The sequence below is a fragment of the Lepidochelys olivacea genome, assembly GCF_965140295.1.
Source record: "Lepidochelys olivacea isolate rLepOli2 genome assembly, chromosome: 18".
Classification (NCBI taxonomy): Eukaryota; Metazoa; Chordata; order Testudines; family Cheloniidae; genus Lepidochelys; species Lepidochelys olivacea.
The window spans coordinates 24,322,038-24,347,192 of record NC_140428.1 but is presented as its reverse complement, the minus strand read 5'-3'; the positions used below and the strand labels follow the sequence as shown (position 1 = coordinate 24,347,192).

At 39.7% G+C, this 25,155-nt stretch overlaps 1 protein-coding gene across 4 annotated transcripts in view; it reads left to right on the top strand.

The window, feature by feature from the left end:
- Positions 1 to 25,155, top strand: part of GNB1 (G protein subunit beta 1) — a 92,029-nt gene that overhangs the window by 35,102 nt on the left and 31,772 nt on the right. For all 4 annotated transcript variants that reach the window (XM_084651918.1, XM_084651917.1, XM_084651920.1 and 1 more), the window contains exon 2: positions 21,114 to 21,221. In XM_084651918.1, the coding sequence (XP_084508044.1) occupies positions 21,165 to 21,221 (57 nt within the window). In that variant the 5' untranslated portion in view covers positions 21,114 to 21,164. The remainder of the gene's footprint in view (positions 1 to 21,113; positions 21,222 to 25,155) is intronic.

Here is a 25,155-nt window from a genome sequence, read left to right as displayed (position 1 = left end):
CACTAGGGTGATCATGGGCTAAGCTCAAGAGCTTGGCCCGGTATTTAGTTGGAACTATCAACTGTCTCTGAGGATGCCAGTCTTCCTGGTGTCCCCCAGAAAGAGTTTCCTTGTATAAAAGTCCTCTTTCTACAACAAACCTGGATCGATTAGAAGAGCTGAGAGGCGGTGGGTTGCTCCGTGCCGCCGTCCACGCTCTCTGGAGGCTTTCATCTGCTTCCTGTTCGGTCTGGAACTGTTCCCTTGATGCTGGAGACATCAGTTCCTCATTGGATTGGGGACATAGGCTTGGTCCCTCTGGAAGCGATATAGGGGATGGAGCTGTTTCTGTTGACTGTGAACCGCTCTCCGCTGGTGCACTATGTTGGGATTCAGGCTCCGGCTGAGCCTCTTGTGTAGGGTTATCGGCTGCTGCCAGTTCAGGTTCGGTGGGGCCCTCTGGTGTTGAGGTTGCAAGTACTGGATTCAGTGCTGGCACGGGGTCTGGTGTTGGTTGTTTGGCTGGTTCCGGTTCTGGGACTGGTTCCGTCTGGGTCTCTGGGACTGGATCCACTACTGCTGTTGCAGACATTGGCCTGGGGTCCGGGTCCATCACCTCTGACCGGGCCCTGATAGAAGTTTCCGGAACAGAGCTAGGCCCCACGGCTTGTTTAGCCTGGCTGCGGGTGACCGTTCCCACCCTCTTGGCCTGCTTCACGTGATTGGCCAAGTCTTCCCCCAACAGCATGGGGATGGGATAATCATCATAGACTGCAAAAGTCCACATTCCTGACCAGCCCTTGTACTGGACAGGCAACTTGGCTGTAGGCAAATTGAAAGAGTTGGACTTGAAGGGTTGAATCGTCACTTGGATCTCTGGGTTGATTAAATTGGGGTCCACTAAGGAAGCATGGATAGCTGACACTTGTGCTCCGGTGTCCCTCCACGCGGTGACCTTCTTCCCGCCCACACTCACAGTTTCCCTCCGCTCCAAGGGTATCTGGGAGGTATCTGGGCCTGTGGACCTCTGGTGTGATTCCGGTGCAATGAACTGTAATCTGTTGGGGTTCTTGGGGCAGTTGGCCTTTACATGCCCCAGCTCGTTACATTTAAAACATCGTCCAGCTGACGGGTCACCGGGGCGAGGTGGGTTGCTGGAGAACGGGGTGGTGGGACGATAAGGGGTCTGGAGGGTTCTTTGGGAGGTAGGTGGGGCTTTGGGCGGCCCCCGGTAATAGGGTGTGGTCTGGGGTGGTCCCTTCTGGTCTCCGCTCCAACTGCGACCAGTTTTCTTCTTCTCTGCCACCTCCACCCATCTGGCTCCAATCTCTCCTGCCTCGATTACAGTTTTGGGTTTCCCATCTAGGATGTATCTTTCTATTTCCTCAGGAACACCCTCTAAGAATTGTTCCATTTGCATTAGGAAGGGCAAATTTACTGGAGATTCAACACTTGCTCCTGATATCCAGGCATCCCAATGTTTCACAATGTGGTAGGCATGTCGGGTAAATGACATGTCTGGTTTTCACCTTAGGGCTCGGAACCTCCGACAAGACTGCTCGGGTGTTATCCCCATTCTGACTCTCGCCTTGGATTTAAACAGTTCATACTTGTTCATATGTTCTTTAGGCATTTCAGCTGCCACCTCAGCTAAGGGTCCACTGAGCTGCGGCCTCAGCTCTACCATGTATTGGTCAGTAGAGATGTTGTACCCAAGGCAGGCCCTTTCGAAGTTTTCTAAGAAGGCCTCAGTATCATCACCTGCCTTGTAGGTGGGGAACTTTCTGGGATGAGAAGTGGTACCTGGAGAAGGATTGCTAGGGTTTGTTGGTATATTCTGCTGGGCCTTTATCCTCTCCATCTCCTCCACATGCTTCCTTGCCTCCATTTCCCTCTTGTGGGCAGCCTCCTGTACCTCCTTCTCTAGCCGCATGAGTTCTATCTGTCTTTCATGTTCCCTTTGTTTTTCCTCAGCCTGAAATTTGGCTAATTCCAGCTGTAGTCGAGCCGAGGATTTGGCCATTCTAACCTCTCTGTTTTTAACTAACTTTACACCCGAGGTTTAGAAATAAACAAACAAAACTTGGCTGTAAAATTTTGCTGTGCTGGAATAGAATACCTATTCTCTGATAGTGATTGTCAGCCTACAGAAAAAGACAATTCCCTTGTCTCTGCTCTGGGCCCAAATTAAAGCAAAAAACCTCCAACTACTTGGAAACCTGCTTACCCAGCCCAAAGAAGAAAAAAAAAAATTTCTTTTCAAACCTGTGCTCCTTGTAAAACAAAAAAAAAATCAAAATCCTAAAAAAAACCCTGCCACTTTTGTCTCCAGGCAAATGGGTAGAGCACACACCCCCTATTTACTTTTAGGAAGAAAAGAAAAAAAAACAAACCTCTGGGTTGGAAGACTGTGAATTTCCCTGCAGGAGTTAAGTACCCTGCCTCCAGGCAAAGAAAACCTGCAATTCACAAGATAATCCCCTTTTGTCTCTGCTTGGCCACAAAGCAGAGAGAAACCAAGCTGCTTTCAGTTTCAAAGCTGCTTTCTGGACTTCCTAAAAATTCCTTTTTAAAAATCTGTATTTCTAGTTCAGAAAATCTCAACTGGATCTCAAAATGATTTCAGGTTAATCCCACCACTGTGCCACCATGTCACGGTTCCTCCCCCACTCTGAACTCTAGGGTACAGATGTGGGGACCTGCATGAAAAACCTCCTAAGCTTATCTTTACCAGCTTAGGTCAAAACTTCCCCAAGGTACAAAATATTACCCCCGTTATCCTTGGACTGGCCGCTACCACCACCAAACTAATACTGGTTACTGGGGAAGAGCTGTTTGGACGCGTCCTTCCCCCCAAAATACTTCCCAAAACCTTGCACCCCACTTCCTGGACAAGGTTTGGTAAAAAGCCTCACCAATTTGCCTAGGTGACTACAGACCCAGACCCCTGGATCTTAAGAACAATGAACAATCCTCCCAACACTTGCACCCCCCCTTTCCTGGGAAATGTTGGATAAAAAGCCTCACCAATTTGCATAGGTGACCACAGACCCAAACCCTTGGATCTGAGAACAATGAAAAAGCATTCAGTGTTTTACAAGAAGACTTTTAATAAAAAATAGAAGTAAATAGAAATAAAGAAATCCCCCCTGTAAAATCAGGATGGTAGATATCTTACAGGGTAATTAGATTCAAAAATATAGAGAACCCCTCTAGGCAAAACTTTAAGTTACAAAAAAGATACATAGACAGAAATAGTTATTCTATTCAGCACAATTCTTTTCTCAGCCATTTAAAGAAATCATAATCTAACACATACCTAGCTAGATCACTTACTAAAAGTTCTAAGACTCCATTCCTGTTCTGTCCCCGGCCAAAACGACTACAGACAGACACAGACCCTTTGTTTCTCTCCCTCCTCCCAGCTTTTGAAAGTATCTTGTCTCCTCATTGGTCATTTTGGTCAGGTGCCAGCGAGGTTACCTTTAGCTTCTTAACCCTTTACAGGTGAGAGGAGCTTTCCCCTGGCCAGGAGGGATTTCAAAGGGGTTTACCCTTCCCTTTATATTTGACACATGTCCTTTAACTCTACACTCTACATTTCTTAATTTATCTTTTCTAAGTTTTGCTTTTGTCAGACGTTCTGCTCTGTACCCTGCTAAAGAAGAAAAACAAATAAAGCAGCACTAATCTAATGTACTTGAACCCTGCCCACCAGAGCTGTCACAAGCGAGTTTGGTTTTAGTATCCCCACATCAACACTAATGAAAATCTTTGTGGCTGAATTTCTGTATTATTAGTATTAAAGTTGCCTTAATAGTGGAAAAACAGTTAACTGAAAAAGGTATGTTTGTGTGTGTGTTTTGCATACTTGTTCTGCCACATTGGAATTGATTTTTGATCAGGTTATTTTATGTGGACTCCTAGAATATAGCTTAGGAATACTTCTTTTTTATGTGGTACCCTACATAATTGCTATGTAAAACTTCACTTTTGTTTAAGTTTCACAGGGTTGGTTAAATTAGCTGAGTCATGGTTAGCTGGTACATTAAAGCAAGATTTACTGGATATGTATGAGATGAAAGTAAAAACTTTACTCAAGGTATGATTATTCCTTTAGTGAAAATTAATAAACACAGAACTGGAATGTATGTACGCTTTCATTTGGAGAATTCTTGTTCATACAGCTGCTGCAAAATCTTTTTGTGGAACAGATAAAGCTGTTGAAGATGTTACTCCTTCAGAACTATCCATTTGAGTTTTGATTTGAAGTAGGCATTCTCATTACAGAGGTTTCATTTCAACAGATTGTGTGCAGCATCTGTATATATGTTCTACAAACAGTGAGTTTGCCAGACACATATATGGTCATGCACCTACACAGCTATGATATGTTAGAATGCAATCCAAATGCAGGTAAAAGCACACAGTTTCACAGAAGAGGTGGTGTCAAGACTTTGGAAGAGCTTGCTGAATAGTAAGTAAGAAGCTGTTCAAACACATGGAGCAGCATAAACATTTTTTTCTCTAAATGTTTGTGTTTTGAAGAGAATCTGAGAAGTAGACAGTTCTATATAGAATTAATATTGAATTATAATAGATTAGCTCTATGTATATTGGACAAGCAAACTTTTTTTATATTCTATTTGGTGTCTTGAGTGAGACCACACCCATGACTTATTTACTACTGTAGTTCCTGTTTATAGAGCCATGTGGTATTGTGGCTGAATGCATCAACTGCAGTAGTGTATTGCACAATGAGATAAATTTACTTTTTAGACACACTTTTAAATTAGTAAAATATGTTCACACTAGAATCATTTTATTTAAATAATTATTGGCTTTAATACATTTCCTGAAGACAGTGTCTATATAAGGTCATAAATAATACAGAAAGGTGGGTGGGTGGCAAGCCAAAGATAAAATAGTTTACACAGCAACCTTTCCAATTAAACTACAGCTTTGTGCATTTATCTGGAGGCTGGGTAAAAGGGGAAATGAACAATATACATCTGTGAGTTTGTAGTACAGCCACAAATACATGCATAATATCAAACTCTACCATTTGCAGTTAAGTGACCTGTTACAAGTTAGTATTGCAGCAGTATGCTCCCGAGATGAGAGGACTCTGACAAAAACAAGTCAGAACTCGGGTAGATATAAATTTGTTGAAGGCTCTGAGTGGATCAGTTGTATAAATTCATGTTGCTGAAAAATTAACTTTATTTTCCTGTAGCAGTATCTTCACTTCCTCATCATAGAACACTTGTTTACAGAAACATCACCTTAATTTGATGGGCAAGTTGTTGTGAATTTCTCACTGCTACTGGAGAATCCTGTAATACAGCCACTTTTGGTTTTACTCTGAAGTATTTTGTCTGGATGTAATATTTATTACTTAGAGAAAATGAAGAGGAGTGGAGTTGTTTGTGTCTTGTTGACAATCTTCAGGCACTGATGACTATTCAGTAGATGCTTAGAAAACGTGCTTTCTATTTTAAATCACTAAAGAACAAGCATTAACTGGTCAAGGCAGCAGTGAAATAATTTCAATTTAAATGGAATACAACAATTTTTGAAATTATTCCAGGCTCAGTTGTGATACTATAAACTTCAGATAAATATTTTCTTAGCTCGAATGAATAAAAATCCTTAAAGTTTGTCAGGTATTTCTAGAAATAAAAAATTCTGTGCTTAAATTCTTGATCAGCCATTATATTTTGATTTGCCTTTATGCTTTAATATTCACCTAAAAATGAAATATTAAACTAAAGAGTTGCCGAAAGCATTAGGTTCCTTTGCAGCCCAGGTAGGTTAGATTTGGGCACAGGTGGAGGAGGTTCTCTGCTCTTGCTTTCCAAATACTCCACCTTAGGAGCCAACTCAACCTTTTACGGGCCTGTGAGGTTAATTGGTGCAGTTCCTATCAATGTAGTACTCCGCTGAGTTGAAAATACTTCATATGGTTATGCTAGATGTTCACAGTGTTCAGGTGTAGACTGCTTTTAAAGGCCTCCATCAGGGTAATTTAATCCTGATAAAACTCAAATATCAGTCTTTGGGAGGTAGCCAGTGTACATATAAAACCACCTTAGGAAGGGGTGGAGGTTTGTATTCAGACAAACATGCAGCATGTTTGGCTCCTAAATCCTGTGTTTGAATGTGTTTATACTGCTGTGTGAGGAGGGTGTAAGCAGAATTAGAGAAGCACCTGTTCATACATCTGATGGCTTAGAAGAGTGTTTAGTATATCATTGGAGTCAGTTTTTTAAAACTCTTTCTAATAATTTTAAAACAAGTTCTTTCTATTAATTATTTTCCTTTGAGTATGTTAAGATTTGGGGTAATGTGGAAAATGATGGAAATCTAAGAGCTTTCTTCAAAATATTTTTTCCCAAGGAAAAGTGGTGGGCGTGGGGCGGGGCAGGAATCTCTAAGGAAAAGACCAAGACTTCTATTTAATGGATACCTCAATATTGATGACTTTCTAGTAGACAATCTGGTCAAGCTGTTACCAGTGTAACAATTCTCTAAATCTTTGAAAAACTGGGAATCAGAATACTGGTTTGGTATGAGAGAAGGCAATTTTCTTAGTCTTCAGTAGAGAGGTTTTATGTCTGAAACGGCTATTTTTGTATTTTTGCACCCTCTCAGAAGCAGTGTATTTGTTCTTAGCCCCAGCTTTTCCATCTCCTTTCTTGAAGGTGGAAGATTTGGGTATTTTGGGACATTACTTCCACCATGCTCTGTACTGTTGGCTGTCATCCAGCCATCTTGGTGCAATAATCTAACTGACTAAACCTTGTTTAACACATTCTTCTTCTATGGTTTTATTTCCTTTCTCTTCTGTTTTTTAAAAACCCATTCCTTTGACTGTGATGATGAGAGCTGTAAGCTCTCTGCTTACCAGGAGTAGAAATGCTGTTTCAGACAGGGCCTCCAGCAGTTGAATTACAAAAACGCCCTCACTGAATCAGTGCTGTGGCATGATGAAAATGAGTTGGCCTGTAATTATTAATGTTGCTTTTACAAGACTATATTCTATCTAAAAATGGAATCTTATGGCACTGCAAATCTTTCTTTTTCTTTATGGTTTGTCTGGTTTGTTCTTAGTTAAGTACTAACTGCAGTGTTACATTGAAAATAAATTTTCCGATACCAGGGTTGCTTCCTGCAGCCATCACAGGATACTCATGGAGTATCTGCTCCAAAAATGAAACTAAACTTTCTGCAAAATAGATTTGTATAACTTTTTTGAGTTACTTATAGTTAATGTGGACCTGGCAAATAACTTAGTTTTTATCCAGAATGTATGAACGATCTGTGGCTTCTGTCCTGTACTAGGAAGGGTGTGGCTCAGCGAACTGCTGGAGTAAATGTTTTTAATTTGAAAATTAATATTACATATTCTGATGTGCATCATTATTATAGTTCCACTTCAGTTAGGGTTGTTTACTTTTCAATGTTCTCACCTAATTTTATGCCAAAAACTAACTGCATATTAAATCAGTGAGATTTCATCTGTTCAGCTTTTAGGAAGATTAGATAATAAACCAGCTGATTTCTTTTTAAAATGTGAAATGATTGAATGTGAGACATAGAGAAATCTTCATGGAAATATATTTATACTCTACTTTTGATGGCAAATTCATGGTCCCTCCTAAATTATTCATCTTTAAATTGGAGTTTTGATGAGGTTGACCCCAAATGCAAAGTAGCTTAACCTTAGTGTTGGTCCCCAGAAGTGAATTCTCTCATTAATAGTGTACTATACAAGCAGAAAAACGCATTTAAAATTGTGTCAACATTTTAAAATAAGTCAAGATTCTTAGAAAACTAGCTTTTTAATCTCAGGTTACTGCACTTCAGTTTGCCTTCCTGCTTTATACTTAGTAAAATCCCCTATTATCCTGACACAGCAGGCTTAAAGATCTACTTTATCTGCATTTGACACCCTTGTAGTGAAGACAGTGATGTTTTAAACATGCAAACAGCTCTAAGGGAAGGGGGATTTCAATATCATCGATGTGGAGGTGGGCCACTAGTTAGTCTCATATGGTGCTGGTGGTACATAGTCTTAAAAAACACCTCAAAACTTCTTTGTACAAACAGTTAATATCCTCTAAACTGGGAGTTCTGGGGGGAAAATTGAAATACTTCGCAACTGTAAATCCTTTTATTTTCCTCAGTGCTACTTCTGGTGATTTTGAGGTCTTACCTCTTCCTCTTCTTGTAATTCCCAATATTTTGTTTTCACTTAAGACCAATAGTAACAGCCTTGTTTAAGTGCTGATAACAAGGTTTTCTTACTACTTCAGTTGTTACTATTAGCAGTGCTTTGTAACTGAAGGCATGAGGCACATAATGCTAATGTTGAAAACAATGTTTTAACTTTTCACAATGCAGATTTTAGTGGGTGTTTACATATTTTTGAACATTATTTTTATTCTTGTGTAAGTGTGACAAGGCTTTCTTTTAAATCTAAATTATATCATTAGAATTGGCTATGTGCCAATGAAAAAGTTCATGTGTTTTGAGGGTCGCCTGAAATTTTTTGTTAAAGATGAATTTCTCTCAAGTTCTTTTGACCCATTGTGTTAGTCTTTAAATTTATTATATCAGGATTTTAAAAATTAAGGCCTTGATTCTTAGACTTCATTGGGAATTGTGAGGGAATCAGCCCCTCTGAAAATCAATCCCTGGTTTTTCTTTTGCCTTTCGAGTAACTTGAGGCAATGCAGTATGGGTTGGGAATTTTGACTGAAAGCCAGAATCCCCTCCTGCCTTGTTATCCTGCCTCTGACAGTGTCTCTTCTTGTGGCCTGGGCAAGTGGCTCAAGCTGTTTGCTCCAGCTATTCTATCTGTAAAATAGGGTTAACCACCACTTACCTCACAGAGGTGTTAATTTTATGCAGTGTCTTGAAGATGTAATTAATATTCAGTATCTTTTTATAGGTAGTGCTTAATTCTTGTAATGACTTCTATTTAACACGAGAAGCTGCTTTTTCATGTAGTAAATTGATAAAATAGAAACACCCAATCAAGAACAAGTGATATTGGAAGGCTGGAGGTAGAGGGATACAATCAAACACAGTGCTTGTACATACACTTGTAATTGTCAACTACCCCATCTGTCCCTCAAACCATCATTCATTAATTAGGGATTTTTAAGCATCGTGACAGAGGTGAATCTTGAAAGATTTGCCAAAGAGGGTAATGGACTTACAGATCAGTTCAGGGAGGGCATTCTGTACATATGAAAGCCATAGGGATGTTTGTGTGAGAAACTGACAAATGAGCCGGCAAAGGCTAATGCCATTGGAGCACAGAAGGGAACACATCAGATAGTGTCTCCTTTATGTGAAGTTAAGATTACATTTGATTGATAAAATGTAATTTTTAATATTCTTAAAAATTGCTTCAGAAGTGCTGTAAATGACAGAAATTAAAGTTATAGCGAGCCTTATTGATCTGCAGATATAGTAGAACCTCCAAGTTACAAACTGACCAGTCAACCACACACTTCATTTGGAACTGGAAGTATGCAATCAGGCAGCACCAGAGATGATGATAAAAAATTTATAGTTCAGTACTGCTAAACTACTAACAAAAATAAAGGGAAAGTAGCATTTTCATTCTGCACAGTAAAGTTGCAAAACTGTATTAAGTCAATGTTCAGTTGTAAACTTTTGAAAGAACAACCATAATATTTTGTTTGGAGTTACGAACAACCTCCATTCCCGAGGTGTTCGTAACTCTGAGGTTCTACTGTAGTACTCTGCGCGGCCACAAGATTTGATCCCAGTCTCGTCCCTTGCTGACAGGGAGATGGCTTCAGAGGGGATAGGCTCTTAGTTCTTCTGTGTGGTGGAGAAGAACTTAGGTTTTTAGCATTGTCTTATCCTTCACTTTAACATGTTCCACAGACTGCTTGTGAAGGCAAGTTCTGCCTAATCTTTGACTATAGGATGGTGTCGTATCAGAGCTTTGACAGTGAAGCTCTCTTCAAGCAGAAACTCCTGCGTCCTTTTCATAGACACGTGGAGGACACATCCGTCTAGATCACTGTTTCCCAGACTTTGAAAACTGTCAGATTTTTACCAAATCCTCTGCATAATGCCATCATGTGGTATTAAAGGCCCGTTACCCATCTTAATGCATACATCTTCCTGCCCTCCTCCTCCTTCCCCACCATGGCTAGTACCTAGTATTTCCTTTCCAATTTTGTGAAACACTGGTGTAGCTTTCCATAATATGATTCTTCCTCTCTTTTCTTACACATTTTTATAAGCAGTGAAATACTTTAACTGTTGTGGGCATCTGAGTTAGCACCCACTGAAATAATGGGCTCATTGACACCTCAAACTGTTACTTGAGGCTTTCTGCCAACTCAGGATGAGACTTCTGCATTGGTTTCGCTCCATGTTTTGAAGGTTTTCTCTGCAACCCTAATAGCTTGACTTCACTTTCTTTCTTTTGAAGAAGTGAGACTGGAGAACAGTTGAGAGAACTGCCTGTGCCTCCATGACACTAGTCTTTCACACATACATCCTACAATAGATGAAGAGACAAATAGTGACTTATATGGTTTTTGAGATTGTGTTCATCTCAGGTGTGGATGAATCTTCTCTAAAGCATTATCAGAGTACTTGTTACTCCTGAGGGCATTCTGCACCAAAAAAATTAAAAGTTCTGCACACAATATTTTAAATCTCTGCAAAATTCTGCAAGTTTTATTGGTCAGTAAATAAATGCAGAGGCTCTAGCATGGCAGTGGGGAGCACAGGCCACTGGCTGTAAGAAGGTGGGAGATTACCCTGCAGCCTCCCCATCCCGGGACACAGACTCAGTGGTGAGGCTGCACCTGACCCTGACACAGCACAAGGCCTGGGCCTGCCTCAGAAACACCCTGGGGCCCTGCCCCTCTGCACCAGGTACACCAGTGTGGGGCAGGCAGGCTCAACCAGGCAGGATCCAATTGTGGAGGGGCTCCAGGTGTGGGGTGAGAGGATTCTGTGTGGGACAGTTGGGGTGCAGGCAGCTCAGTGCAGGGGTGTGTGTGTGTGTTTGTGTGTGTGTGTGAAGAGAGTTGTGGGGGGGAACTGGATGCACTGAAGCGGGGGCGGGAGGGGGAGGTTCCAAGTGCAGGGACAATGGGGCTCAGCAGGGGGGTCTGGGTGCTGGGGGAGTGGGACTCGGTGGGGTGGGGGGTCTGGGTGCAACTAGTTGGGGGTCAGTGGCATGGGGGCTCAGGGTAGTGCAGGAGGCTGGGGCTCATCAGGGTGGGAGTTTGAGTGCAGGGAACTTGGTGCGGGGTGGTCTGGGTGCAGGGGTGGGGGCTCCAGATGCAGGAGTTCAGGTTCAGTGGAGTGGGGTTTGGGTATGGAGGGCCAGGGGTTGTACGGGGTGAGGCTTGGTGGGGTTGTTTGGGAGGTCCAGGTGGATGGGGGAGCAGCTCCCCATACAGTGACCCCCCCTCCCCCTGCAGCTGAGGAGCGATGCAGGCAGAAAGCAAAGGAGGATGCTGAGCTTTCTGCAGCTGGGGGAGGTTTCTGAGGGAGGGTCTGACACACAGCCCCAGCCACTCCTTGCAGGGGAAGAGGAGGTCCTGTCCTCTCCTGCCTCCAGCCCAGCCCGGACTAGCAGCTGATCCTGGCTCAGGGTAGGAGCCACTGGCTGGGGTGTCCCCAGCCCTGCAGTGATTTACCTCTCCTCTGGGTGCCTGAAGCAATAGACCCGTGCAGCTAGCGAGTGGTGCGTGACTGCTCTTGCAGCGTCCCTTTGCTTCCCTGATAGTCATTCTTCTGCAAGGAAGTAAAGAAATCTGTGGGGGACATGAATTCTGTGCATGCGCAGTGACGCAGAATTCTTCCAGGAGTAATTTGTTGTAGTCCAATCTTAGGAGGCCCTGAGAAATAAGTGAGACTTCTTTCAATTTGGATCAGAACTCCTTAAAGGAATGCTCTCAAGTTGATTTTTGTAATGACTGATTGTCAGAAAATTGAATATTTAGAAGAATACACCGTAATATATTCTGAAACTATGGAAAGACTAAAATATTATGGCTCTTCTCCTTTTGTTTAGAACATCTCTTGTGTGGATCTTATAGCTTCAACAGCAAATTTACTCAGTCTGACTCCTGCTCTTCTACCCTTTCTCTTTGTATATAGCTACAACTTGCTTCCTGTTCCATATCAGCTCTATTATTGTTGATATTGGTAAATGCCCTCTTGTGGGGAGTGTGAAAAGGCATGTGCTATCAACAAAAGTGGAACTCAACTGATCACCTAAAAAGTGCTATCACATGCATAAAATTAAAGAAAAATATTTTTTTCATTTTCTCTTATAGTAATCTTAGGGGTAACTTAGAACAGTAGGGGTACAATTTTCCGAAGGAGGTGTGACGTAGAATGTTGATGTCCCTTTAGGAACAGGCTAAATTTTTGATGAACTGAGAAGGTTGTTGCAAGAAATATCAATGTTAAGGCAACTGCTGAAGAAAACTCAGAATTCTCTTTAAACTGTGGCACTTGTGTGACTTCATTGCATGCAGACTCTACCATTGTGAAAGTGTACAAGCTATCATTGGTGTTACTAATAGGATTTATAGCATATGATAGATTAGAAAGGCATCTGCTAATCTGTCCGGTGGGCATAATGTAGGTCCCTCAGTGTGACTTCTTGTATGTTTCAAAAAGTACAACAGTCACCTAGGACTTCACCAATGTTCAATAGCCCCTAAAAATAGCTCTTCTTGGGAGATGAGATTAGTTTTGTCAGCACCATGTCTTATAACAATTTTAAGAGGTGAACAGTCATATGGCAGGCATTAATTATTAACCTTTATACATTGATATGATTAGCACCATCAATAATACAGTGTAGCTGGATTATTTTACTTCTCATGCATCATCACCAGTAATAGAGAGAACTGCAAGCAAAATGATGCTGTCAGTGCTTTCTGTATTTCTACTGAAGTTTTGAAATTGGGAATCATTCACCTTGCACAATTTTTTTTTCTTTACTGGTTGTGATGTGTAGAAGGGAAAGAACCCAGTTTGACTCTCAAAGTCTGGGTTGAGTTCACAAGTCTGATTGTTTAAAAAAAGAGTAACTTAATTTTTTTGTAAAATGAGGAAAAATTGAATAAGTGAAGTGCAGTAAACTTTGCCCCACTGTCACTTCCCCCCATTTCTAGAGTATAACCACACACTAAGCCTCTGAATAACAGCCGTGTTAGTCTGTATTCGCAAAAAGAAAAGGAGTACTTGTGGCACCTTAGACTAACCAATTTATTTGAGCATGAGCTTTTGTGAGATGAAGTGAGCTGTAGCTCACGAAAGCTCATGCTCAAATAAATTGGTTAGTCTCTAAGGTGCCACAAGTACTCCTTTTCTTTAAGCCTCTGAAGAGGCTATTGCAGCCTATGCCAAGTAGATTAAAGAATGATGTATTTTAAAATAGAGCTGCTAGACTTTTTCACAACTCAAAACTTAAGGTAAATGTCAGTCTGTGTATTAGATTGAGCTAAGTATAGAGCACTTTAAATTATTTAGACTTTGTAAATTAAAATTATAGTGCTAGTATGATTGGACTTAAACAATACATCACTCCTTTCATTAGTGTGTTACTGTTCATTATGATGCGTGAGCTTTATCTTCAGGGCAGAAACATTGTACTGGGGCACTCTTTATTGAGCTTATTTCCCTATTCACAATAACTATTTTGTGTTCGTGGTGGTGTTTATAAAGTTTTAAATGGCTACAAATTACAGTATGTAGCTGGAGATTTTAATGCTCAAACACTACTACTGCAGCTGTATAGATAACTTGCCTGTTGCTTATTTTGCAAAAAACACACGAAAGTAACTTCCCTTTCCCCTGTAAGAGAAATGGCAAGAATCCATTACGCCATAGGTGGTGATTCTTCAGAAGTCTCCAATACCTAAATATATTGCTTGCACATTTTTTTCCTTTTAATGTTTAAAAAATGCAACTTTGAGGTGCAGCAAGAGTATTGAAATAGTTTCTTATGATAAGAGGTAAAAGCCTCCATATGTTACATTAATAAGTTACCAATATGGTGTGTTATCTAGCTTCTGAATGTGGGAAAAGGGGCGATGAAGTAACTATGTATGTGGTGCAAGTAACTGAACAAATTAATTGAGGGACGTGGGTCATTTGAAGTTGCAAGGAATAATAAACTACCTTGTCAAGTGTGTATTTTAATGTCTCTTACAAAAAAAGAATTAACTACAAGATATATTTTTGTCAACAAGATTAGGGGGATTTAGTCTCGCAGCAGAAAGACTCAATTAAGCAGTTCAGCTTATGGAAGGAGATTTTGAATGAGTTCAGTGAAGGTGGTGATGAAGTGATGTGTGTTGTTCTCGAGGACACAGTAGCACATTGAAGGGAAAGGGAGGTAAGTGTGAGATTGATGGATAATATCTGTTTGTTTACCCCCCAAGGTGATAATTTTGAAAACAAAATGCATGTATATGGCTTTTTGTATGACAACAGTATTATTGATTCAGGCGCAAAATGTTTCAGAACCACAGAAATTGAAGTACAGTAATGTCTTCCCATTCAAGCTGACAGCTTTGACATAGCAGCATAGCCGGTTCAGTGCTTTTTAAAGCTTTTTTGCATGGTAGTTTGTATTGTATTGGTCCATATATGGGGAGCAAGAATAACTAATTTCCACACAATGCCCCTTCCAGTTTAATAACCTCAAATTTTGGGGTTAATTAGCTTTAAAGAGAAGGTGAATTTATTTTTGGAGCCTCAAAAAGCTCTGCTGACTTGTTTGTGTATAGAGCCACAAAAATATTTTGTGATGTTTGATTCAAATTAGCACAAAAGGTATATATTCCCTCCCACCTTCTTCCCGTGAGGTTTGATATTAGCATAAAATTTACTTTGTGAGACTTGGTAAGAAGGGAATGGAAAAGTCACAAAGATGGTTGGCTGGCTGAATCGCCCATAAATCTTAAACCATCTGTTTTGAAGAACGTCTGTATTCTTATGCCCATGGCTGGGTTAGGCTTTTCATTTCCTGAGTGTTAGCCAGGGAATTCTCAGTCACTTTGGCAGGAGTTAAACTTCCTGTTAATATTTAAACCAAAAAAGGGCCTGCAGAGGAAATGGGAAATCTGGGTTAAACGGTTTCTGGTGGCATTGTGCTAGAAATCAAGTTTGGGATTTGGGGTTGTTTGTAATGTATACTGGCTGATTTTTAACTCTGAATGAAGGAATGTGTTGAACTTATTGTTGTGATGTAATCTTGTTAATACAATATATTGTGATGTGGATGCTTGCCTGTTTTACATTTTTTTATACTTTTAGCTGTTGAGTGCCATGAAATCAAGTATAGTATTTGCTTAATTGAAGCAATATGTCTAGAGGCATGTGAGTAAAAATCCGGACTCTTTGGTACTGTCTCGACTATGCAACTCACTTGCTAAATATCATTGGCAAGTTGCTTAAATGCCTTGTCTCCGTTTATCTGTCTGTAAAATGGGGGCAATAACCTCTCTACACTCCTAGAAGGTAGCTTATTGTTTGTAAAGCACTTTGGGACCTTTGAATGAAAGGTGAAGTGTTCATTACTACTCTAGATCCTATATTGAGGAAACAACATGCTGAGGTTTTCACTAAGCTCACAAAGTGCTTAAGTAAGGCACTTTTGAGCTTAGAGGTACTGTAGATAAGGAAGGTTGAATTCTACGGGAGTACCTGTCTGAACTGCACAGTGAAAAGTGTACTGAAGGAAGATGTGACTCTGAGGCAGAGGCTCCTGTAGAGACCTTGACTCAATGCCTGTGAACCTCGAAAAAGTATGAAGAGATTTGGAAAGCTGCTGTACTCTTTCACAGGATACATAGGAGGTACCCCTGTTTAAATGCACTTTTTGGAATGCAGGCGGAGAGGCAGGCAGAGAAAGACGTAAGGAGGAGTGAAGTTCGGAGTGTCTTCAATATGAAGAGAAGATTGACCTAGAAAAAAGCTAGAAATGGAACCCAGCTCTTAATTATAGTAGAACCAAGTCTTACCTATTAGGCACGTTGTGTATCAAAGATTTGACCTTCTGTACACTTTGTATTTTTGTCGTTACTGTTTACATGTATATATTATATTGAATGGTGAAAGGGTCTGTTTCCTCTTTTCCACATGACCTACATAACCGCTTCAACGAAGATTGCCACAAATAGAATATTTTTTAAAATAGCTAAGATTACGGATGGTGACCAACCACTTACTCCAACCCTTAAAGGTCAGGAAATGTCAAGTTTAGGTTTCCTTACAACTCTTAACTCCTCATCTCCTATCATTCACCACTTTTACTGTCAGATTCCCCCTCCTGTAAAGAAGTCACATCTCTAATCATTAACAGGAAAACAATTACACACCGCATTCCTCATGATCACAAAAAACGTTAACTCATATTCAGCAACATTAACACATCTTTAAACACCCATATGCTGGTAAGTTAATGTATGATGTTATGGTTTCTTGTTAGAAAATATCAAGTTACAATCAAGGTTTCACAGCACAGAGAATCCATTAGGAGTGTGGTGTTGGAGGTTTGTGGGACCTATAGAAGGGTGGGCAGCGTCAGTCAGTGAAAGTGGTGAATGTGGGAATTAAGGTATGTTAGAGGAGATTCCATCACTGGACCCTTCTTATCTTAACTGTTTTAATGAAGGCTTTTCTTTGTGGAAAGAAATGTGTACACATATTTTGGAGTGTCCTAACATCTGTAGACTTGTCCACTAAACTAACTAACATATTGGGCTATACTCACTTCATACTATTACATTTATATATTTAATGGCTATGTGGCACTTCATAGTAATGTCCCACTTCAGCTGGTTTACGCATCTGCAGTAGTATCCTTCATTGCACACCTCATTAAGCAACATCTGGTATATCTTTAAAAACTGCTAAATGTATTCAGATGATCCAGAATGATACTACCAGGCTCAGTCACTGTAAGGTGAACTTCCTCAACAATATTCTGATTTTAGGATCAGTTTTTGTCTCCTTTCAAGACTTTTTAAGGATTTTTTAAAAAAACAACACCACTATATTTCAATAAGTAGGTGAAGAATATAATTCCATTGTTTATAATCTTATAATTTCTGGCATGAGTAGAAGATTGGAACCATGTTACACCATGTGCTGTAGCAGGACAGATATGTAGCTAGTCCTTTGTCTGCTGCTATATTAGTCCATACCAGACTTTTTAAAGATAAAGCTGCAGATGGCATCTCCAGTGACTGGAGTAGGAGACTGCAAGCCAGAAGACGTAGGTTTTATTCTTGATTCTGTCATTACACTACTGTGACCTTGAGCAGATTGTTTAACCTGTGGACCTTAGTTCCCCCACCTGTAAAATGAGGACACCACCACTTCACAGAGGTGAGGAGTTAGTTGTCCGAAAGGTATAATACCAGAGACTATTATTTCTGCTTGATGGTAGATATTTCTATATTCTTGACCAGCTAAAATAGAGCTAAACAATAACTTAAAATTGTTGTAATTACAGTCTAACTGATCTGTGGTGAAGCTGAAATGTGACAAATTTGACACCCTGTATGCTAAAGAACACTGTTTAGTCAAGTGCCTGTATTGCTCTGAAGTGATTTTCATTGTCAAAATTGCAGTACAAACAACTCCAAGCAAGAGAGCTGAGCTGCAGAGACAAGATGAGCATTGACTGCTCCATTCTCAAGACTGGTGTGTGGTTCAGCAGATGAGTCCCTAGTACTGAACTCAGAGTGGAGAATATTCTGAAGTGAAAGAATATTCCAAAGAAGACAGAATGGTGAATATGGGTCAGAAGGATAGTGGACAGCATAAGGCTCTCAGCAGGTTTAGTCTTAACTGGATTTGAATGGCGTACTAAGCTAAACCAACAGTTTTATAAGGGCTTAACTATGACCCTGGAATCTGAAGGGAGAAAGAGACCTAGTTCCACATTAACACAGCGTCTGGGCTCTGGAACAGTATGACTGGAGATTTTTTTGGTAGGAGCTGACTCAAGTTTCTATTGTAAGTATATTTTGGAGTGCTGAAGAGAACAGTATATTTGTAAAAAGCAAAGGAGTACTTATGGCACCTTAGAGACTAACCAATTTATTTGAGCATAAGCTTTCATAAGCTTACAGCTCACTTCATTGGAATGCTGTAGCTCACGAAAGCTTATGCTCAAATAAATTGGTTAGTCTCTAAGGTGCCACAAGTACTCCTTTTCTTTTTGCAAATACAGACTAACACGGCTGCTACTCTGAAACCAGTATATTTGTAAGTAATGGTGTCAGAAGTTTTGGACATTTGATATTTGTCTTGATAGATTCTGGGAGCTGTTTAAAGTTCTGAGGTACTTTAAAGTACTTTTTACTACGATAGAAAGCTGTAAGAAAGCAACAGAATGACCCTATTTAGAGAGCATTAGCACTTTACTTTCACGTCATCTATTTTCCACTTCTTTACTGGTGGATTAGAATCTCTTTGCTTGTTGAGTTGCCTTTACTATACCATCTCATCGCTGATTAGCAGGGGACTTTTGCAATTATCTTTATCTTTCCTCCTGGGTAGGGCTACCTGTGAGGTGGGTGTTTTTTAAAAGGCGGATTAAATCCCAGTAGAATAATATCTGAAGCTGCTAGCACAGCATTTGTGTTCTTTAGTGGTGATGGATCCGTTCTAGTTACCTAATTACTTTTTCAAAAATAAATACCAATTCTGTTCTTTAGATTTTCATACATGCTATAGATAGCCCTTAAAGGGAGAAACAAATACGACAGCAGTTTATTAGCTCAAATTTAACAGCCTTGCTAAATGAAAAATTTGCTATAACCTATATCTATCTATCTATCTAAAAAACTAAACACTGTTCTTAAAATAAGTCTTTTAACAAGTGCTCTAATTTAAGAATTTAGCCAGCGATAATGTCACGTTTATAAATTGGTTTGGATGTTTATGCTATTGAAGTATTTTTAAAAGGTTAATTTAGTGACTTAATCTGCCTGTAAAATTGAGTTAATGTTCCACTCTTATATTAGCTCTAAAATTCTGACACAGCCATATGCCTTGTTCCTCCCAGCTGAATGTAAATTTCATTAGAATTGCTACTGTACCTCTGCAATTTTACATTAGTGCCTAGTACTACCACGTTAAAAGAAACTCAGTTTGGGGGTAACTATGAATTTTTAGGCCAGAACACTAAAGGAAAATGATAGTTTTGTTTAGGAAAATATTTCTATTAAAGGCTAAGTATTGTAAACTTAGCAGAAGATATTTAAATAGTTTGAGTAACATCTTGGAGTGAAATTGCCTTTGTGGGAAGTTCATGGTGGTTCAGGGATGGTGTTTTAGCTCTGTCTGTTCTAGATTGTTTACAGACAATCTCCTACTAGGATGCAGCAGCCAGAGGCATGTATGCTAGCCTATAACTCAGGATCTACACTAGGAAAACCAGCTATTGCATAAAATGGCTGTCAGCAGCAGGTTCTCCAACTCATTAAACTGTGTAATTGATACTGTAGACAGAATGAAACCGTTTTAACACTGTTATAGAAAGTGTAAATGAGATCTTAGGTCATTATCCTAGTAGACGATCATTCATTGCTGTTCTAAAACAATTGCCAGAATTTCTTTTGGAGAAGATGGCTTTGTGTTCTCTGAACATTACTACAATTTCTATACACTGATTTTAATAGTATAAGAAGTTATATCTGTTGTCGTTTTCAAAGTTCAGGAACGTGAAGGTTTGATTTGCTGAAAAAGAGGTAATGATGGCCACAAGAGTAGCAATTAAAAGCAAGACAGTGTCCATTGATAATACATACATAAAATATGCATAATCTATTATGGCCATACAGTGGAGGAATAGAGGAATGTATACGACTCAAATGTATATGACTCGCAAACAATGAACAGCAGCAGCGTGGATAATACTAAATATGGAAGATCAAGGTAGCTTCTAAAATACCTCATTTGCTTTCCACACATTTGCTTTATTTTCTTTTGACAGTTTTAATTATGCCTGAAGTAACTTAGTTGAACTCCTAAAGCAGGTATAAGTCGTCATATCCACAGTGTTTTGGGTGAATTTTTGTATGAAACAGTGTCTAGAATACATTTCAAAAACCGAGAAATGGTGTTACCTAGCTATTTGTATTAAGTTGAACTTGTTTTGTTTAGTCCTCTGTAGTGGCTAGCCCCACCCCAATTATGTACTACATGAAAAGCCTTACAGTGGGGCTCTGTGGCAAGCGTGAGAACAAACGTAATTGTATAAAACGAAACATTTTAATATTTCATCTAATTTCTGTAAGTTCATATTTGCTTCTCAGTTACATCACAGGATAAACAGAAAGTATATTTACAGTAGAAATTGCACATAACATTACAAATATCTATTCCAGTACGACTTTACTACCTAGCAAGAGAAAACTAAATGAGGTTCCCCAACAGGTACTTCAGGGCTTCTCACCCAAATATACTGTCCCTTTGGTTTCTTTTGCCTCATAGGGACCTGAACAATCCCTGTTTACTCAGCTATCCAGACCGTATTCCTCACAATCACCAAATTTCAGGAAACTTCATTGTATTATCGTATTCCTGGCTTCTCAGTTTGTTACTCCAGTCTATAAATATTAAAGAGACATCTTTGTCTTTTCTTTGATTAAAAACAAATCTTCCACTGATTTTTTACACAGAATTTTACCCCAAGGGAAAAAGGGTTTATCACAATTAGTGTTTGTAAAAAATCAGCGTTTTGCTCATGCAGTATTACAGCTTATGCAAAATGCAATCAAGAAGATATTTTATGGTAGGAAAAATGCAGTGGGACCTGAGGGAAAGGAGAGGAAACATTCCTAGACATATTTTATTAGTCCTGGGCATAAAGAATGAAACAGTAGATATGAAGAGTTGTGACTATACCTTGTTCTGAATAGATGTGAGAAAAATGGCCTTGGACCCACTGTAGCTGACTTCACCCATCGTTAAAAAAATCTGGGTTGAGTTCTAGCTATATTGAAAGGACATTCTGCTCCACTAATTTATCAAACTTTGATTTTTGTTTTATTTTTGTAATAAATCCTCGTGTGTCTGTATTTCAGATTTCTGATTGTCTCAGAGGTGGCAGTGAAGCCCACCATTAGCACAGGAAGATGAGTGAACTTGACCAGTTACGCCAGGAGGCTGAGCAACTGAAAAACCAAATCAGAGTATGTATTAAATCAAATCAATGTGTGTATTTAGGTTAATGCAAGTGATACTTATGCCAGTTGTGTCCTTTTAGGAACAGGATGGGAGATGGACAAAAATGACGTGAAAGTTTCAGCCTAACAAGCAAAATATATTTCAAAAGTTAATATATGGGATATCTTATAAACGTAAGCACAGATAACTCCATAGGAAGTTGCTTTTAGCCATTCCAGTTTCTAGTGAGCTCTATGATTGAGTCACACAGAATAATATAAGAGTGTATAGATTATATTTAAAAGCATTTCTGTATCTTAACCTGACCTTAAGGCCAGTATACATTTCTCTTGAAACTTTAAGCTGTCCAGATCTCTAATGCATCAGGTTTGAGTATCTGATATTTTTATGAAGTCTTCAGATTGATTTGTAAAACACTTTTAGATAGATAATATCTTGGTTTAGTATTTTGGACCAGTAGCGTCTAGTACTAAACAAATTATAATTCATCACTTGCCATGAAGTTTAGCATGAATAAACTTCCTCACAGCCCTCTCAGAAAGTAGTTTAAAAAGACTGGCTGAAGTACAATATTATATTTTATTTACTGTCTAGATTTTATTTCCTGCTTTATGCTCAAAGGTATACACAAGCAGTAAAACTAGGTCATCTTGTTGTTAAGTTATAGATCACAGCAAATATACTCTGGTTCTTTCTCACTTGCTGGCACATCTACTCACCATGTATATGCTGAGTGAAATAAAAGAGAAGTGTTTTAATATTTCCAAAAGAGGATTATTGTCAAATGGACATTTTGTAGGTTTCTTTCAAAAGGATTTTATGAAACTTAACATGAACAAAATTATTCCCAAAGTCTTTTAATTCTTTGGAAACACTAGCACATATGAAGCAGAAAGAGAAACTGACTATATAAATTGAGTGAAATTGATCAGTTTAATTTCAGTTTGTGTAAAGTGACAAGTCCAAAAAATAAATAGCTTACATTAACTAGATTTTGTATTCTTTGAGGTTTTTTTAAAATATTCCAAAATAGTTGTTGTGATCCAGTGGGCACTGGATTATTGCTCAAAATACATTGTCTTTCCAGCTCAGAAGTAAAGTGAGGCACAATAGCCAAGTTATAGTACTTACACTGGCAAGACTTAATAGGTTTAGTGCGGGGAGAGAACATCACTTCTGCTTCCTGCAGGTTGTGCTTGTCAGCAACTGTTGTCATCATGGCAATGTGTGTCTTAAAAACTTTGACAGCCCCCAATTTTTTTTAGGCTCCAAAATAATGGCTCTAATACCACACAGGATTCAGACCCAAACCAACAAAAGTAATGAAAATGTCTGGACCCCCATTCTACCTCATTCAAGTAAAATGTAGGTTACTTGACACTGGTGATGTACAGTTTTTCTCCAGACAAGCTCTCTGGTTGTGTTTCCTTTTGACCCTCACCACCCCATTTGTTCCACCCAAGCCACACTAATTTGCACTGCATCCTCCTTCTACTTGAATCTCCTGCACCTGGATCGCTTTTTCCTGACCCAGTGTGCTAGGGTCTTCACCCTCTCTGAGACCTCTTATGGAAGCACTTTGTGGAGATTTATATCCTAGTCGTCTCATTGTTCACAGTGTGCATAGAAAAGTAGTACTAACAGGACACATGCTGAAGTTTTCCTCTCACTTGCTTTTTATTGTATTCTATCCCAACCCCTCCCCCTTCTGTCTATGTAAACTTTCTGTGACAGGAACCATATTCCGTGCCTGCTTAAACACCTATGTAACTGAGTTCATAATACTGCTATTGCTATGTGTAACTTGCTGCTATTGTATGGCGCTGTGATTCGTTTGTAAACCGAGTAAGTTCTTCAAAAAGTGTGCAAAGATGACTTTTTCATCACTTATACATTAAAAAGAAACCCCAAACTTCAAGTAATTTTAATCTAATTTGAAATGTTATTGGGTTGGTGATTTGTACACCAGTCTTCATGTCTGTGCTATTTGGGATAGCAGGGCTGCCAAATCAGAAAACTGGCATTCATGTGAAAGTATACAGACACAAGAACAACTTGACTTCACTGCCAAACACTGGTTTTAAGTGAGCTGATACGGTCACTTTTTCTTTCATATTGTAAACGCCTTCCTTTCAACCCCACACCTTTTTTTAACTTAAAATGAGGGAGCAGCAAAAGGCAAGCGTCCCAGAGTTGAGAGGGAGAGGATGAGTAATTGTAATTCCTGACCTTAATTTCAAGAGTTCACACCAATAAATATCAATGTACACTGAAATTAGATGCCATCAGTACTGTACAGTAAACAGCATGTTGGACCTCACCAATGTAATTCTGCAGTTAGATTTTTTTAAAGCCCAAAATAAGAGTAGGATTACATTGTTCTTAGATGTAGCACGTTTTACTAAGAGTTTAAATGGTATGTCAGCTACTGCAGGGGGATTTCAGGGTTACTTTATTAAAAGGATGCTAGAAAACTGAAGAGGAGGTTAGGGTATCTGAAGAGGAGGTTAGGGTATATTTCTTGACTAGAATAGAATTCACCCTCTTTAAATGCTGCTAATTATCCCATCAGAGTCAGTATATTCCCAGGGCTCATAAAAGTATTTCTGAAGAGCAAATGTGCTGCCTTTTAATACACCTGATTTCAACAAGTCTGGGGTTTTTTTTTTGTTTGCTTTTTGTTTTTAAAAGTCCTTGGGTTAGAATACACGTCTCCCTCATGTCCAGATTCTCTGCACCCCTGAACACTGATGGCATAGTGCAGTATATTTTTCAGGAACAATTTCGTTTCCAGAGAATACACTTAATGAAAGTGTGTTTGCCAGGTGGTGTTGCCTCCCTTCATAGTTACTTTTAACAAATCATTTTTGTAAATGAGAAGAAATTCCAATCCCTGACTCCATCCTAAGTCACACACAGCTGTTTTTCGAACTGTGCTCAAGACTTACAGCAACATAAAGAGGGACAGTTTTGTGGAGCCACCTTGTTAAAAGGGCAATGGTGCATCACCGTAAACTATACAACCTGTATATTGTTAAACTATGCTGTTAAAGAACACAATTTTTGGAAAGGATTTGGGATTTACGTACAATAGTTTTGGCCAAACAACTTTAGATCATCAAATCAGAGCATCGCTGTTCAAGAGAATAGAAGTCTCTACGCATAATACATAACATAGTCAACAGTTCTTCAATTATTTTGTCAGTGTGAATCCCAGAGTAGGTACTCATGCATTCAAGATCGGATTTTTTGAATAGCAGTATTGGCAGCCGTGCATATGCCTTTGGCATCCTCATGCTCTTGCACAAGGGCATAAAGGATGGAGTGGCTACGACTCTCTCACTTTCCTTTTACTGCCTGTGGCAATGAGACGGAAGCCAGTGAGTGTGTGACACACTATTCTTTTCAGAGATCCTAAGCCAGTTAACTGAAGGATTTTTTTTTTTAAAAGGAAGTCCATCAACAACCCCACTACACCCTGCCGTACAGCAGGGCAAGACGCTTCACACCAGCTTGCCACATTCCATGGTGGAATCAAACCCTCGAGGTTTGAAACCTGTCACAGCAAATGTCTTCTGCCAAGGGGAAAGGCACATCCCGGTCAGGTGCTCTGTGTGGAAGTCCTTTTCCTCCAGCACCTGCAAGCTCAGTTCAAGCTACATGAGCTAGAGTGGTTCATGCAGGTTACTGCAGACCCAGAGGTGACAATCATGACCACAGCAAGACCACACAAACCAGTGTTGGCCAGCACTCCCTCAAGCACACATCACACTCTAAGATTGAACAGTGGAAGGAAGGTGGGTGAAGAGGACTCCACTGATGTTGAGGTGGTCAGCAGTGATGCTGCTGACAGCAACTGCTGAAGTCTGCTGCACACAAGACCGTGGCACTGACTACCCCAGGGCTGATGGACTCGGCATCTGTACTGACTGCCTCTAT